Genomic DNA, 12361 nt, shown 5'->3' with positions numbered 1-12361 from the left:
CCACTGAAAAATCGGAAAATGAAACATCATATCTTTGTCTCAGCTCATAAGAAACGTCCGGGCATTTTTTTCCTACCAAAGGTACAAGGTTACAGTCACACATTACCTAATTATTTACATTAAGTTCTGCCCACAAAAATTTGGTCCGATTTGTGACATAAAAAGTGGCATCAAATCCTTAATCCTTATCTGATTCTTACAAACTATACAATACACTCCTCTCTATCCAGTGTTATCGTCTATTTAGATATATTTGTGTATTTGGAAATTTTGAGTTACATGCCTAAGTAATTCACTAAGCGATTAAACATCGACCATACAGCTTTGCTTACGTTAACATCACTAGCTCTTAATCTCATAATGCAAAGTGTTCCCAAGACCTACTATGATAATAATAATATTTTTACATTGATTTTGTCAGTTTAGCATTAGCAAGTGTATGGGAACACGTTGTTTTGATGGCATAAAAGCCTCAGCCAATGCTCGCTCGCCTTTTTCCTTCCCCGTAAAAGCACCATGCAAGTAAATAAGAGGGAAACAGAGTTTTTTTTTTCCTTTTATTTTTGTACCCAGGTATCAAAACAGGTGTTATAGAAAGATGCTGTAGAAATTCATTTTTACTTTTGTACTTGTACATTTCAGAGTACATGTGCTTTTTTATTCTTCTTTTTTTTTTTTGTACCAGAATCAGAATCATCTCGCGAAGAATCTCAATTTCAGGGGAGGCAGGATGACATTCAGCAGGCAATCAAGAACAACTTCTGATGACCAGGTTCCACTGGTGCGGAGACCTGCAAAAGGTCGTCAATAACGGCCATAAATCCATTTTAAAAAAGAGGAAAAGCTTGAGCGTCATGTCTTAAACAGGATCCAAACGCAATGGATCCATTTCGACGTGCCTCGATGGATCAATAAGCAGTGGTCACGCCTCCTCGCCGTAGCCCGACTCCCATTGTCACACGTAAAACCCTCATAGCCCCATAAACCCCTCTGTTTGTGCTCGTCGCACCATGGGGTGGCTGGATGCAATGTGTCACCCGCTGTGGATTGTGTCCACACTGCTGCTTTGTGCGGTGGTGCGCTTGCAGCGGAGAGGGTCCTGGGACCCACGCGCTTGCCCCACGCGCCTGGAAGGGAAGACAGCCGTGGTGACGGGGGGAAATTCAGGTCTGTTTCTTTTTTCGTCTTTCCAGCAATTCTTAAAAGAAGACATTTCAGCAAGTAGCGCTTCAGCGTTCGGTTGCGCCGGATCCAATTCTGCTTTGTTCAAATATTCTCTCTTTCAACTCTCGAGTATCAAATTGCCAATCCCGGGACACAAGTTACAACACATTTGCTAGATAAGTTAAAAGAGTGTTTATAGTCCCATCATAAAATGTGATGATTTTTGCATTTGCACATAACCACTGTAGTCTAGTAGGCCGACTGAACATTCATTGTGGAAATATATGGAGTGGATGTGAGACATTGATAATGCAGTAGTGATCAAAAACGTGTGATTTCAGCCACTCGTTGTTGTTATTAGTACAACTGGATCCCATGTGGTGGACATGCATGTATCATGTTTGACGTTAGGTATATGGCCAAATTATATTATATAATAATAATTACAATATTATTATTATTATAGAGTATTATTATTATCAACATTATAGTATTACATTACATTACATTTAGGTTTCCTTGTTACCTACATCCGCAATATATGCATCTCAATGAATCTGAATATCGTGGGAAATCAAATTTGCTTCAGTAGTTCAATACAAAAAGTGAAGCTCATTTTCTATAGTTTCAATGACTATAGAGTACAGCTAACAATAACCTACAATTCACTATATCGAGAAATTGTGATATTACAGAAAACAATCGAGGTCATTTTTAATATGAATTTAAGGTGAAATTGGACTTCTGAAGTTTCACTTTTTGAACTGAACTACTGAAATGAATGAACTTTTGTACGATACTAAGATGCACTTGTGTCTAAATACAATGTTAGACATTTCATATTACATAGGGTTTTTACAGTAACTTAGGGGCAACACTGTTGCCAGTAAACTTGATTAGCGTACTTAGTGACAACAGCGTCAAATCAATGTTTCTATTCATTGTGGTGTTAATGAGTTACACAAGGTAAACAGGAGCTCTTTTGGCTTGCAGAAGAAGCAGGCCAGGTAACACTTATCTTAGCTTCATACAGCTGAACTGACCGAGATGTCACACTATTGCACACAACCCAGTCAATGATTCATGGGTGGGGGGGGGGGGGGGGGGGGGGGGGGGAATATGCATCATACATGTAACGCGAGAGTTAAATAAGACACACTTTCAACAAACTACAGGTAACATAAACACACATGATCAATGTTACGTTAGTCCTTATCATTCATGAACATTAAGGATTAATGTCTTTATTACGGCAACAACCCCTGCTTGAGCTGTCACCTTATCGTGGTGGAGGGGTTTGTGTGTCCCAATGATCCTAGGAGCTAAGTTGTCTGGGGCTTTATGCCCCTGGCAGGGTCACCCATGGCAAACAGGTCCTAGGTGAGGGACCAGACAAAGCACAGCTCCAAAAACCCCTATGATGACAAACAATTCAGAAAGACGTTTTCCCTTGCCTGGACGCGGGTCACCGGGGCCCCCCTCTGGAGCCAGGCCTGGAGGTGGGGCTCGAAGGCCAGCGCCTGGTGGCCGGCCGGGCCTGCACCCATGGGACCCAGCCGGGCACACCCCGAAAGGGTAACGTGGGTCCCCCTTCCCATGGGCTCACCACCTGTGGGAGTTGGCCACGCTGAGAGGCACCAAGCAGGTGTGGGTATACTTATTGCCCCCTGACTCGGCGCCCGTACGTTGGGGTTCACCCCGGTGGACGAGAGGGTAGCCTCCCTCCGCCTTCGGGTGGGGGGACAGGTCCTGACTGTTGTTTGTGCCTAGTCACCAAACAGCAGTTCAGAGTACCCACCCTTTTTGGAGTCCTTGGAAGGGGTGCTGGGGAGCGCTCCCGCTGGGGACTCCATCGTTCTGCTGGGGGACTTCAATGCTCACGTGGGCAATGAGAGTGAGATCTGGAGGGGCATGATTGGGAGGAACGGGCGCCCCGATCAGAACATGAGCGGTGTTCTAATATTGGACTTCTGTGCTCATCACGGATTGTCCATAACGAACACCATGTTCAAGCATAAGGGTGTCCACACGTGCACTTGGCAACAGGACACCCTAGACGTGGCGACAATCCCCGAACCCGCTGGTAGATACCAACGGTGAGGGATGCCGTCAAGCTGAAGAAGGAGTCCTGTTGGGCCTTTTTGGGCTTTGGAACTCCTGAGACAGCTGATGGGTACCGGCTGGTCAAGCGGAATGCAACTTTGGTGGTCGCTGAAGCAAAAACTCGGGCATGGGAGGAGTTCGGTGAGGCCATGGAAAAAGACTTCCGGATGGCTTCAAGGAAATTCTGGTCCACCATCCGGCGTCTCAGGAGAGGAAAGCAGTGCACCACCAACACTGTGTATAGTGGGGATGGGGCGGTGCTGACCTGGGGTGAGAAGCTCGGTCATCCGGGAGGATCTCAGAGTAGAACCGCTGCTCCTCCACACCGAAAGGAGCCAGATGAGGTGGGTGGGGCATGGGATTCGGATGCCTCCTGGACGCCTCCCCAGTGAGGTGTTCCGGGCACGTCCCAGCGGAAGGAGACCCCGGGGACGACCCAGGACAGGCCGGAGAGACTATGTCTCTCGGCTGGCCTGGGAATGCCTCGGGATCCCCTCGGAAGAGCTGGAGGAAGTGACTGGGGAGAGAGAAGTCTGGCCATCCTTGATAAAGCTACTGCCCCCGTGACCCGACCTTGCATAAGCGGTAGAAAATGGATGGATGGATGGATTACGGCAACAACATTCATGGCACAATGCATGCCGGGAGTACACGGCTTCGCAATTCTGCTGCACGCGAAATACAGTAACTCTCTGTGTGACCTCAACCAAAATCCCATGATGCAGTGTAAACTAGTTACTTACTAGAAAATCACTTTCAAGTATTTTACTGTCAGATATGTGGTAAATTACTGAAGAATTTACAGGAATGTCTAACAGTGTACCTATTGACCGCATACAACTGTAAGCTGTATTTATATTTTTCATACTTTCATACTGTTTATAACACAATAGGTATGTATATGTTTTGTGACTATACTGAGTGTTGTTGGCATTGTATTTCTGCACTCGTTGTGCAGGCTGCTCTTCTGTGCAGAGCAGTCTAATGATTAACTATTCTGTCCATATCTCTAAGAACTATCCTGACTTAAAATCCTCAATTCTATCAGATTGCAAATTTTCCTTTTCCCATTTTTCAAGATTAAGTTCCTCAAAATACCATTACTGTTTTTATACTGCTGTTAAAGATATTTTTAAGTGTCACTCAGTTTGGTTGATAAAAATTTAACAAACCAGATCATGTGACTACTTTTTATTTGAACAAATATTACAATGGTGTTGGCAGCAACTTCGAACAACATAATCATAAAAAGCAGCATGTCTCTGCTTACACTGAACTTTTATACACACATATCTTGCTCATTTGGGGTTGTGGGCGTCTTTTTAAGTCATTGGGAAAGAATGTCAGTGTTTTTTGATAATATCAGCATATGATATCATCACATGCTGCAGTTTTAGACATTACATTGTGGGAATACTATGTGTAAAGAAAACTGTATTTGTATTTCACAATGGAAGCTCATATAGATTTTTGACAGTGATGTCATACTAGCTATTCTTACGTACTAAATGTACAAACGGTCCTAAGAAATTCTAATCATATTTATGAGCTGCCAAATGTTACGGAACATCTGTATTTTGTTCAGGGAATCACCGAACGTTGACTCATTACAGCCCTAACACTGACTGTTCCGGATATCGGAAAAAATAAAAATAAATCCAGCGCCCACATTGAACTGCTTGTTGCACGCTATTTTATTAGGCCCCCGGCTGCCAAATGAGGCAAAGAAGGCAAAAGTTCTCTTTGCGTCCGGTGACAATGCATTGTAAGTCACTGATCATTGCCTCCATGGAAGCGAATAAGCTACACCTTTTAACCAAGCTTCTTATACGAAGGGAGGACGAGGAGTGGATAGGCAAAGATGATGTCAGAGTCATGCTAATTGCTAAGCTATCATGTCATGCAGTCACAAAACATCAAAGTAAGTGCTTTGGTGATACAGTACACTCGTCACTTCATAAAACCATTGTCAGTTAACACAGCTCGTCACTACATCTACAAACCCAAGTTAAAAGTACCATGCAAAGCGAAAGCCATAAATCAACAACATCCAGAAACGCCGCCGGCTTCTCTGGGCCCGAGCTCATACGAGATGGACTGACATAAAGTGGAAATGTGTGCTGTGGTCTGACGAGTCCACATCTTTTGTTTTTGAAAATCATGGCAACGTGTCCTCCGGGGCAAAGAGGAAAAGGACCATCCAGATTGTTATCAGCACAAGTTCAAAAGCCAGCATCTCTGATGGTACGGGAGTGTGTTAGTTACCCATGCCACGGGCAACTTGCACATCTATTAAGGCACCATTGATGCAGAAAGGTTGCGTTTTGGAGCAACATATGTTGCCATCCAATGCCCCTTTTCCATTGTACTGGTTCTACCCCCAAGCAGCCAAGTGTTTTCATGAGTGGCCGATCGGTCTGCCACTGGTTTTGCCGTGATTCAAAATTTTAATCGCTGTCTTAATGTCGCCACAGATAAGCTTTCCCTCACTGGGAAAATACATTTCCGGGTTTAGCCAGCCGCGCCACATCAAGTCAGATAAATAGCATTGAATATTGTGTTCTACATCAATACTTAACTATATTCATAATGTATAATGTACCTGTTGATGAAAGCAAAGCTTGTGACCAGAATGCATGCATATAGTACATGACATCCATCCATCCATTTTCTGAGCCGCTTATCCTCGCAAGGGCCTGCTGGAGCCTATCCCAGCTATCATCGGGCAGGAGGCAGGGTACACCCTGAACTGGTTGCCAGCCAATTGCAGGGCACATACAAACAAACAACCATTCGCACTCGCATTCACACTTATTTAGAGTGTCCAATTAATGCATATTTTAGGGATGTGGGAGGAAACCGGAGTGCCCGGAGAAAACCCACGCAGGCACGGGGAGAACATGCAAACTCCACACAGGCGGGGTCGGGGATTGAACCCCGCTCCTCAGAACTGTGAGGCCGACGCTCTAACCAATCGACCACCGTGCCGCCATGATGGGTACAGTACATTCAAATGAATAGAGCCAGCGAGCCTCCTTTCAAATATCCACACTCTCACTTTTATTCTCACCAACACCCTCTCTCTTGAGCAACGTCGCTTCCTTAACTATTAATGTATCTTTTTATGGTTTAAGGAATGTGATAAAGTACAAGATATTGAATACACAGCATCAAACGCCTATACAGGCTCGCCGGGCATCCACTTGTGCAATCGCTCAATGGGCAGGGGTGCGTCGGCAACTCCACATCATGGTCTGGTCCACTCGGGTTCGACCACGTCACGCAATGTGCGGCAGGCTTAAAGCAGCTTTTGTTCTGTCGTCGACTGAGGAGGTGCGGGCATTTTCGTCCATATTGGCAGAAGATGAAATACAGCGAGATGGAAGGCGCGACAAATGAGGGCGTCACCTTCTTCTTGATTCCGCCCCAATCCGTCCCACTTTTGATTGGTGCCCGTTGGAATGGAAAAGCAACAGAGGCCAGGCCAGGCCAAGTGAGGCTGGGGCAAAGTGGGGCCAGGCAGTTCTGGAACTTGTAATGGAAAAGCGGCACAAGTAACCTGACTTTCAGGGACAGCCCTGCTTTTGTTCAGCAAGACGATGACAAGCCACATTCTGCAAGTGTGAGACCAGTGTGGCTTCGTTGTAAAAGAGTGCGAGACTGACCTGACATTGTTGAATGCATTCATCGTAAAAGTTATTATTTTTTTTTCAGGGAAGAGCTCTTCAATCTTAACACTGTCATTAAAATATTATAGACAAATATCATGTTCAGCCCTTCAGTACCACTTGTTGATTGCACTTGTTGATTGCACTGTGCTACTGATTTTCTCTTCCACTCTGCTCTCAGGGATCGGAAAGTTCATTGCCATGGACTTTGCTCGCCGGGGTGCCCGTGTCATTCTGGCTTGTCGAAGTGTGTCCCGTGGAGCAGCAGCAGCTAAAGAAATCCAAGCAAAAACAGGAAACTGTGACATCCACGTGCGTCAAGTGGATCTTTCCTCTCTGGACTCAGTTAGAGAGTTTGCTGAAAAGATTCTGGAGGAGGAAAAAGCTCTTCACATCCTTGTCAACAATGCCGCAGTGTCAGGTGATACACTTCACCCTGAAGTTTAGTTTTGCAATATTTGTTAGATACATATGAAGATTGTATTGACCAAGATTGTTGTTGCGGTTATGTATGAACTAAGAACTGTGCTTAATTTAGAAGGAAATGGTGAGTTGGAAGCGGCGCCTGCCTCATTCCAGGTTATCGTAATTTTAAATTACAGCGTTATAAATCAAGGTATTTGATATATATGAGGGGCACCACGTCATATTTTTACAAGTTTAACTTGAGGCGAAATGACAACAAACCTTTTTATCGGAAGGTGGCTACATTTTAGAAACTTTGAGTTCTAGACTTTCCAGAGGTTTCGTTCCGAACCCATACACACACACAATCAATGCACGTGGTGAATTTTATAGAAAATTTAATAATAAAACAAACAGATTTCTACAGGATAAAACACAGACAAACACAAAAGGTACAGACGAACATTAGCAAAGGAAGGGATTTGTGACGTGAGATGAGCAGAATGGGCGTGTAGTGAATGCGTATAGGTGAGGACTCCATCCATCCATCCATTTTCTGAGCCGCTTCTCCTCACTAGGGTCGCGGGCATGCTGGAGCCTATCCCAGCTGTCATCGGGCAGGAGGCGGGGTACACCCTGAACTGGTTGCCAGCCAATCGCAGGGCACATAGAAACTAACAACCATTCGCACTCACAGTCATGCCTACGGGCAATTTAGAGTCTCCAATTAATGCATGATTTTGGGATGTGGGAGGAAACCGGAGTGCCCGGAGAAAACCCACGCAGGCACGGGGAGAACATGCAAACTCCACACAGGCGGGGACGGGGATTGAACCCCGCACCTCAGAACTGTGAGGCTGACGCTCTAACCAGTCGGCCACCGTGCCGCCGTGAGGACTCCTGTTCTCGTTAATTTAAACCCAAATATGCACTAATCTGTACTTGTTCGCAATGTTGGTTTTACGTGTCCGGAACACATTTGGGGCAGACGAGTCAGGCTCCCGAGTGTTCGGCCGGCCCGTTCCGCACAGGTGGATTCGATGGAAGGGAGGAAGGAAAAAAGGAGGAAAAGTAGGAGGCCAACGAGTTCCCATGCAGGACGTCTCTCGGGTGTCTCTGTTTGCCAGACGTTCGGAGTGGTCACGTTGGGTCCGCCTCCGTTCCCTCGGACTGAACTCGGGCCCCCAAGCAGGGTGGCTCGGAGCGCTTGCAGGATGCTCTGCAGGCGGGCATGGTCCGATGTGTCCTTGCCACCTCGGGTGAGGTGAGCGTCCTGCCTGGCCCGGTCGTCGGCGAGTTGGTTGGGGTGAGACCAAAGCAAAACCTCTCCACCAAAACTCCCAAAAGCTTCTCAACTGGTCCTAACTCCGGCCCCTTTTATGGCCGGAGCGGGTCAAAAAGGGGGATTTAAGCCCCTCGTTTTCTACCACCTTCGCGAACACAGAGGGGCTTGACTGCCTTTTGGTGTCATTTCTCCATTTTAGGATTATTTTGTGGTTTAAAACCCATCCATCCATCCATCCATTTTCTGAGCCGCTTCTCCTCACTAGGGTCGCGGGCGTGCTGGAGCCTATCCCAGCTGTCATCGGGCTACACTCTGAACTGGTTGCCAGCCAATCGCAGGGCACATAGAAACAAACAACCATTCGCACTCACAATCATGCCTACGGGCAATTTAGAGTCTCCAATTAATGCATGTTTTTGGGATGTGGGAGGAAACCGGAGTGCCCGGAGAAAACCCACGCAGGCACGGGGAGAACATGCAAACTCCACACAGGCGGGGCCGGGGATTGAACCCGGGTCCTCAGAACTGTGAGGCTGACGCTCTAACCAGTCGTCCACCGTGCCGCCTGGTTTAAAACCAGTGGAATAAAATATTAATTATTGGATTTAGGATAACAAGACCATTTCCTCACCGTGCATTGTTCCAAGCTCATCCTCTTTCATACCTGCAATGAATGTTTCATATGTTGTGTGCTGTGGAGGACATTACTATTTTCCATGTGACATTTGTGGTGTGGGGTGGAACGTTTCATCTGGTTCAGTTAACAACATATTCGACGTTAGACATTCAAGTTTACAGCAATACAGTCACTAGTGGCGTTCATGTAAAGTTCTTAAAATATGAACCCCCAGTCGAGTCACAGACTGTCTTATGAACCCATGTCTGTAGTGTCGTTCCGTCACTCTTAGGTGTAGCTGTTGCCTGTTCCAACTCCCAAGTGGTGGTACTCAACAGGGTGGAGGCGCCTTTGTTGGTGCAATCCTTCGACTGGGGGGGAGTTAATTAACTTAGCGTCCGGGGGCGAACTCGGCATCCTTGGATCTCCGCTTTGAAGTGCCAGGCAGCCGTGATTCACTTAGTGTCGGCATGGCAAAACAAATGTCTGTGTCTTGATCCGTTTAGAGTCTGCGTGTGACGTTGCGTCTCGCCAGCCTACCTCAGCGGGGAGCGGCAGTAGTGCGAGGCTGGGGTGCCGGGTGGCATCTTTTGCATGGCATGTCCGCTACACTGTGTTTATTAGAATTTATTGAGTGAGTTTATATATGAAATCAATTGTTGGGGTTCCAATACTCCACATCCACAATACACCACCCTCTCTTATCGCCTGATGTGCTGTTTTTGAATTGCACTTAATTTTCCAATGAAAACCTTATAAATAGCACCCATCCTTTGTGATGGGTGTTGAAACTTACCAACTGAAATACATTTCAGCTGGGTAAAATTAAGGGCAGCTCCAGAAAAGATTAAAGATGTAGTTGAATCAGTTTGGTGGTCCTTTTTAATGTTTAAATTGTAGGATCTATTATAAGGGGGGAAAAGGTTTGGGGTGGAGGTACAAGCACCATCTAATGTTTCTCATTATCTTCCATTAGGTTTACCCCGGCAGATTACCAAAGATGGGTTTGATGTTTCTTTTGCAACCAATCATTTGGGACCATTCCTTCTCACAAACCAGCTGCTTGGTAGGATTAGAAAGCTTCTACAAATTGTATTTGGTACTACATGTGTCATTTGATAACTTGTTTGGGTAGACTACGGGTAAATCTAAATGTTGCATAACTATAATTTCAAAGTCAGTTTAATATGAGGGTGTTTGCCATGAAATTCATTTCCCCACCACCAAGTTACCTGTCAACTGTGAGCCTCAAAACCTGAGCAAACATGCACTAAATAGGTTTGATCATGATGAGAAGTATTCATTCACTGTGCTATACCCACCCCTACTCCCCCTGCTACTTTCAGACCTGATGAAATGTTCAGCTCCAGCACGTATTGTCACCATCTGCTCTGTCAACCATAAAAAGGGTGAAGTGGACTTCTCTCATTTTCATGGGGAAAATGTTACTTACAAACTGGATCGGGTTTACAACAACACCAAGCTGCACAACATCATCTGTACTAATGAGCTAGCACGGAGGCTTCAGGGATCAGGCAGGTTCAAATTATTTTGAATTCCATTCCTTAATACTGAAAATTTGCTATTATAATCACTCTTATGAATTTGTTTGCATGCATGTGTGTGAAACATGTTCACGTAGGTGTCACGGCCAATTCTGTTCACCCCGGTATTGTCATGACGGGGATGATGCGGCACTATCCGTTTAGAATTCGTTTTGTCTTCCGCCTCATTGGACAGTTCTTTTTTAAGGTGAGTGCATTGTTCACTTTATTTGTGGAGTCTATGTGGAGTTTACCTAAGACACTGACGGATGATTGAGGTGTTGAATAAGATTCATCTCAATAACAGATGTTCTCAACTACTTCTCAGGTAGTTAGATGAAAAACCCTTTCACAAAGTTCTGTAACTTAACAATTAACCACTGATTAGTGTGTCATGCGAGATCATCCACAGTGTTCTCCAATTTCACCTACTTGTCTGAAAATTATCATTTATTTACGACAGATAAAGTATCTTTGTTCATCTATCTATGCCATCAACCTTTGGTGACAGGCAGAACAATTAAAGGCTCTTCTACTTGATGGCAGAAGGTGCATTTACCTGTGTTGCCATGCATACAAGAGAATAATAGCTTTGTGTTTACCTAAACGGGCCCAGGTTCCACACTAAGTACGTGTATAAATAAACTGAGATGAGATCATCATTATTTCAGGATATATATTTTTAGGTCCTTTTTCTTGGTGGTATGCTGTGAGATGCAAAATACAATAGTGACACCCACTGGCTGATAAGTAAGTAGATATAATAAGTTTGATGTCAAGCTATTATTCGTTGACATAGTATGTAAATATTGTAAAATAACGTGGAAATGACATGCATTGATTTGTACGTTTTCCATTTAGATGCTCGCAGTTAGTAGCATTCAAACGAAATTAATTCCCAGCAGTGATTGAACACTACTGAGCCTGAAGAGCCCAATACCATATTTTAAGATTTTAAAAAACATATCAAAACATATCCACTATCTCCAAAGTTTAATTTATACATTTTAGTTACATTTTGTTAGGTTGTATTGTTTTGTTGCAATTATAGTGGTGCAGTTGACGAGCGTTTCTCATTTTGAGTTGACCATACTTTCACATCTTCTCAGTCTGCAGAGGAGGGGGCAGTCAGCGCCATCTACTGCGCCGTGTCAGAGGAAGCAGAAGGCATAAGTGGAAAGTATTTTGACAGCGACTGCTCCCTTGTCCTCCCCGCCCCCTTAGCCCGAGACACAGCCCTCGCAGTCAAGGACTTTGAGATTTGTGAAAGACTGACGTCGAGGCTGTGAAGCAACGTTCCTCCTGATAACAAAAAGGAGGTCAAATTTCATATACTTGTTAAAGAAACTGCTCTGACATATCAAACATCATGGTCAATCAATTGTATTTAATGCAACTTGGCAAGGAAGAAAACATACACTGCCATGTTTAGAAATGTAGCAAAAAGGATTGCATATATCTTAATTTTATGTTTTCTGGTTGCTGGTTTTTAAAACTGAGAGCTACTTCTTAGGTACTGATTAATGTGAAAAGCTACCAGTTTAATACACACAAATGTGCCCAACTCAACTAATTG

The 12361-nt window shown here is 44.7% G+C and overlaps 1 protein-coding gene across 1 annotated transcript; it reads left to right on the top strand.

The window, feature by feature from the left end:
- The first annotated feature begins 968 nt into the window (after positions 1 to 968).
- Positions 969 to 12354, top strand: zgc:64106 (uncharacterized protein LOC393348 homolog). Its single transcript, XM_061784882.1, has 6 exons — positions 969 to 1167; positions 7117 to 7356; positions 10218 to 10307; positions 10588 to 10776; positions 10884 to 10993; positions 11895 to 12354. Exons 1-6 carry the CDS (start codon positions 1011 to 1013, stop codon positions 12072 to 12074), a joined length of 966 nt encoding a protein of 321 aa, XP_061640866.1. The 5' UTR covers positions 969 to 1010; the 3' UTR covers positions 12075 to 12354.
- The last annotated feature ends 7 nt before the right edge of the window (positions 12355 to 12361 follow it).

The sequence above is a fragment of the Phyllopteryx taeniolatus genome, chromosome 9 (genome assembly GCF_024500385.1).
Source record: "Phyllopteryx taeniolatus isolate TA_2022b chromosome 9, UOR_Ptae_1.2, whole genome shotgun sequence".
NCBI classification, from domain to species: domain Eukaryota; kingdom Metazoa; phylum Chordata; class Actinopteri; order Syngnathiformes; family Syngnathidae; genus Phyllopteryx; species Phyllopteryx taeniolatus.
This window is presented reverse-complemented; position numbering and strand designations above follow the sequence as displayed.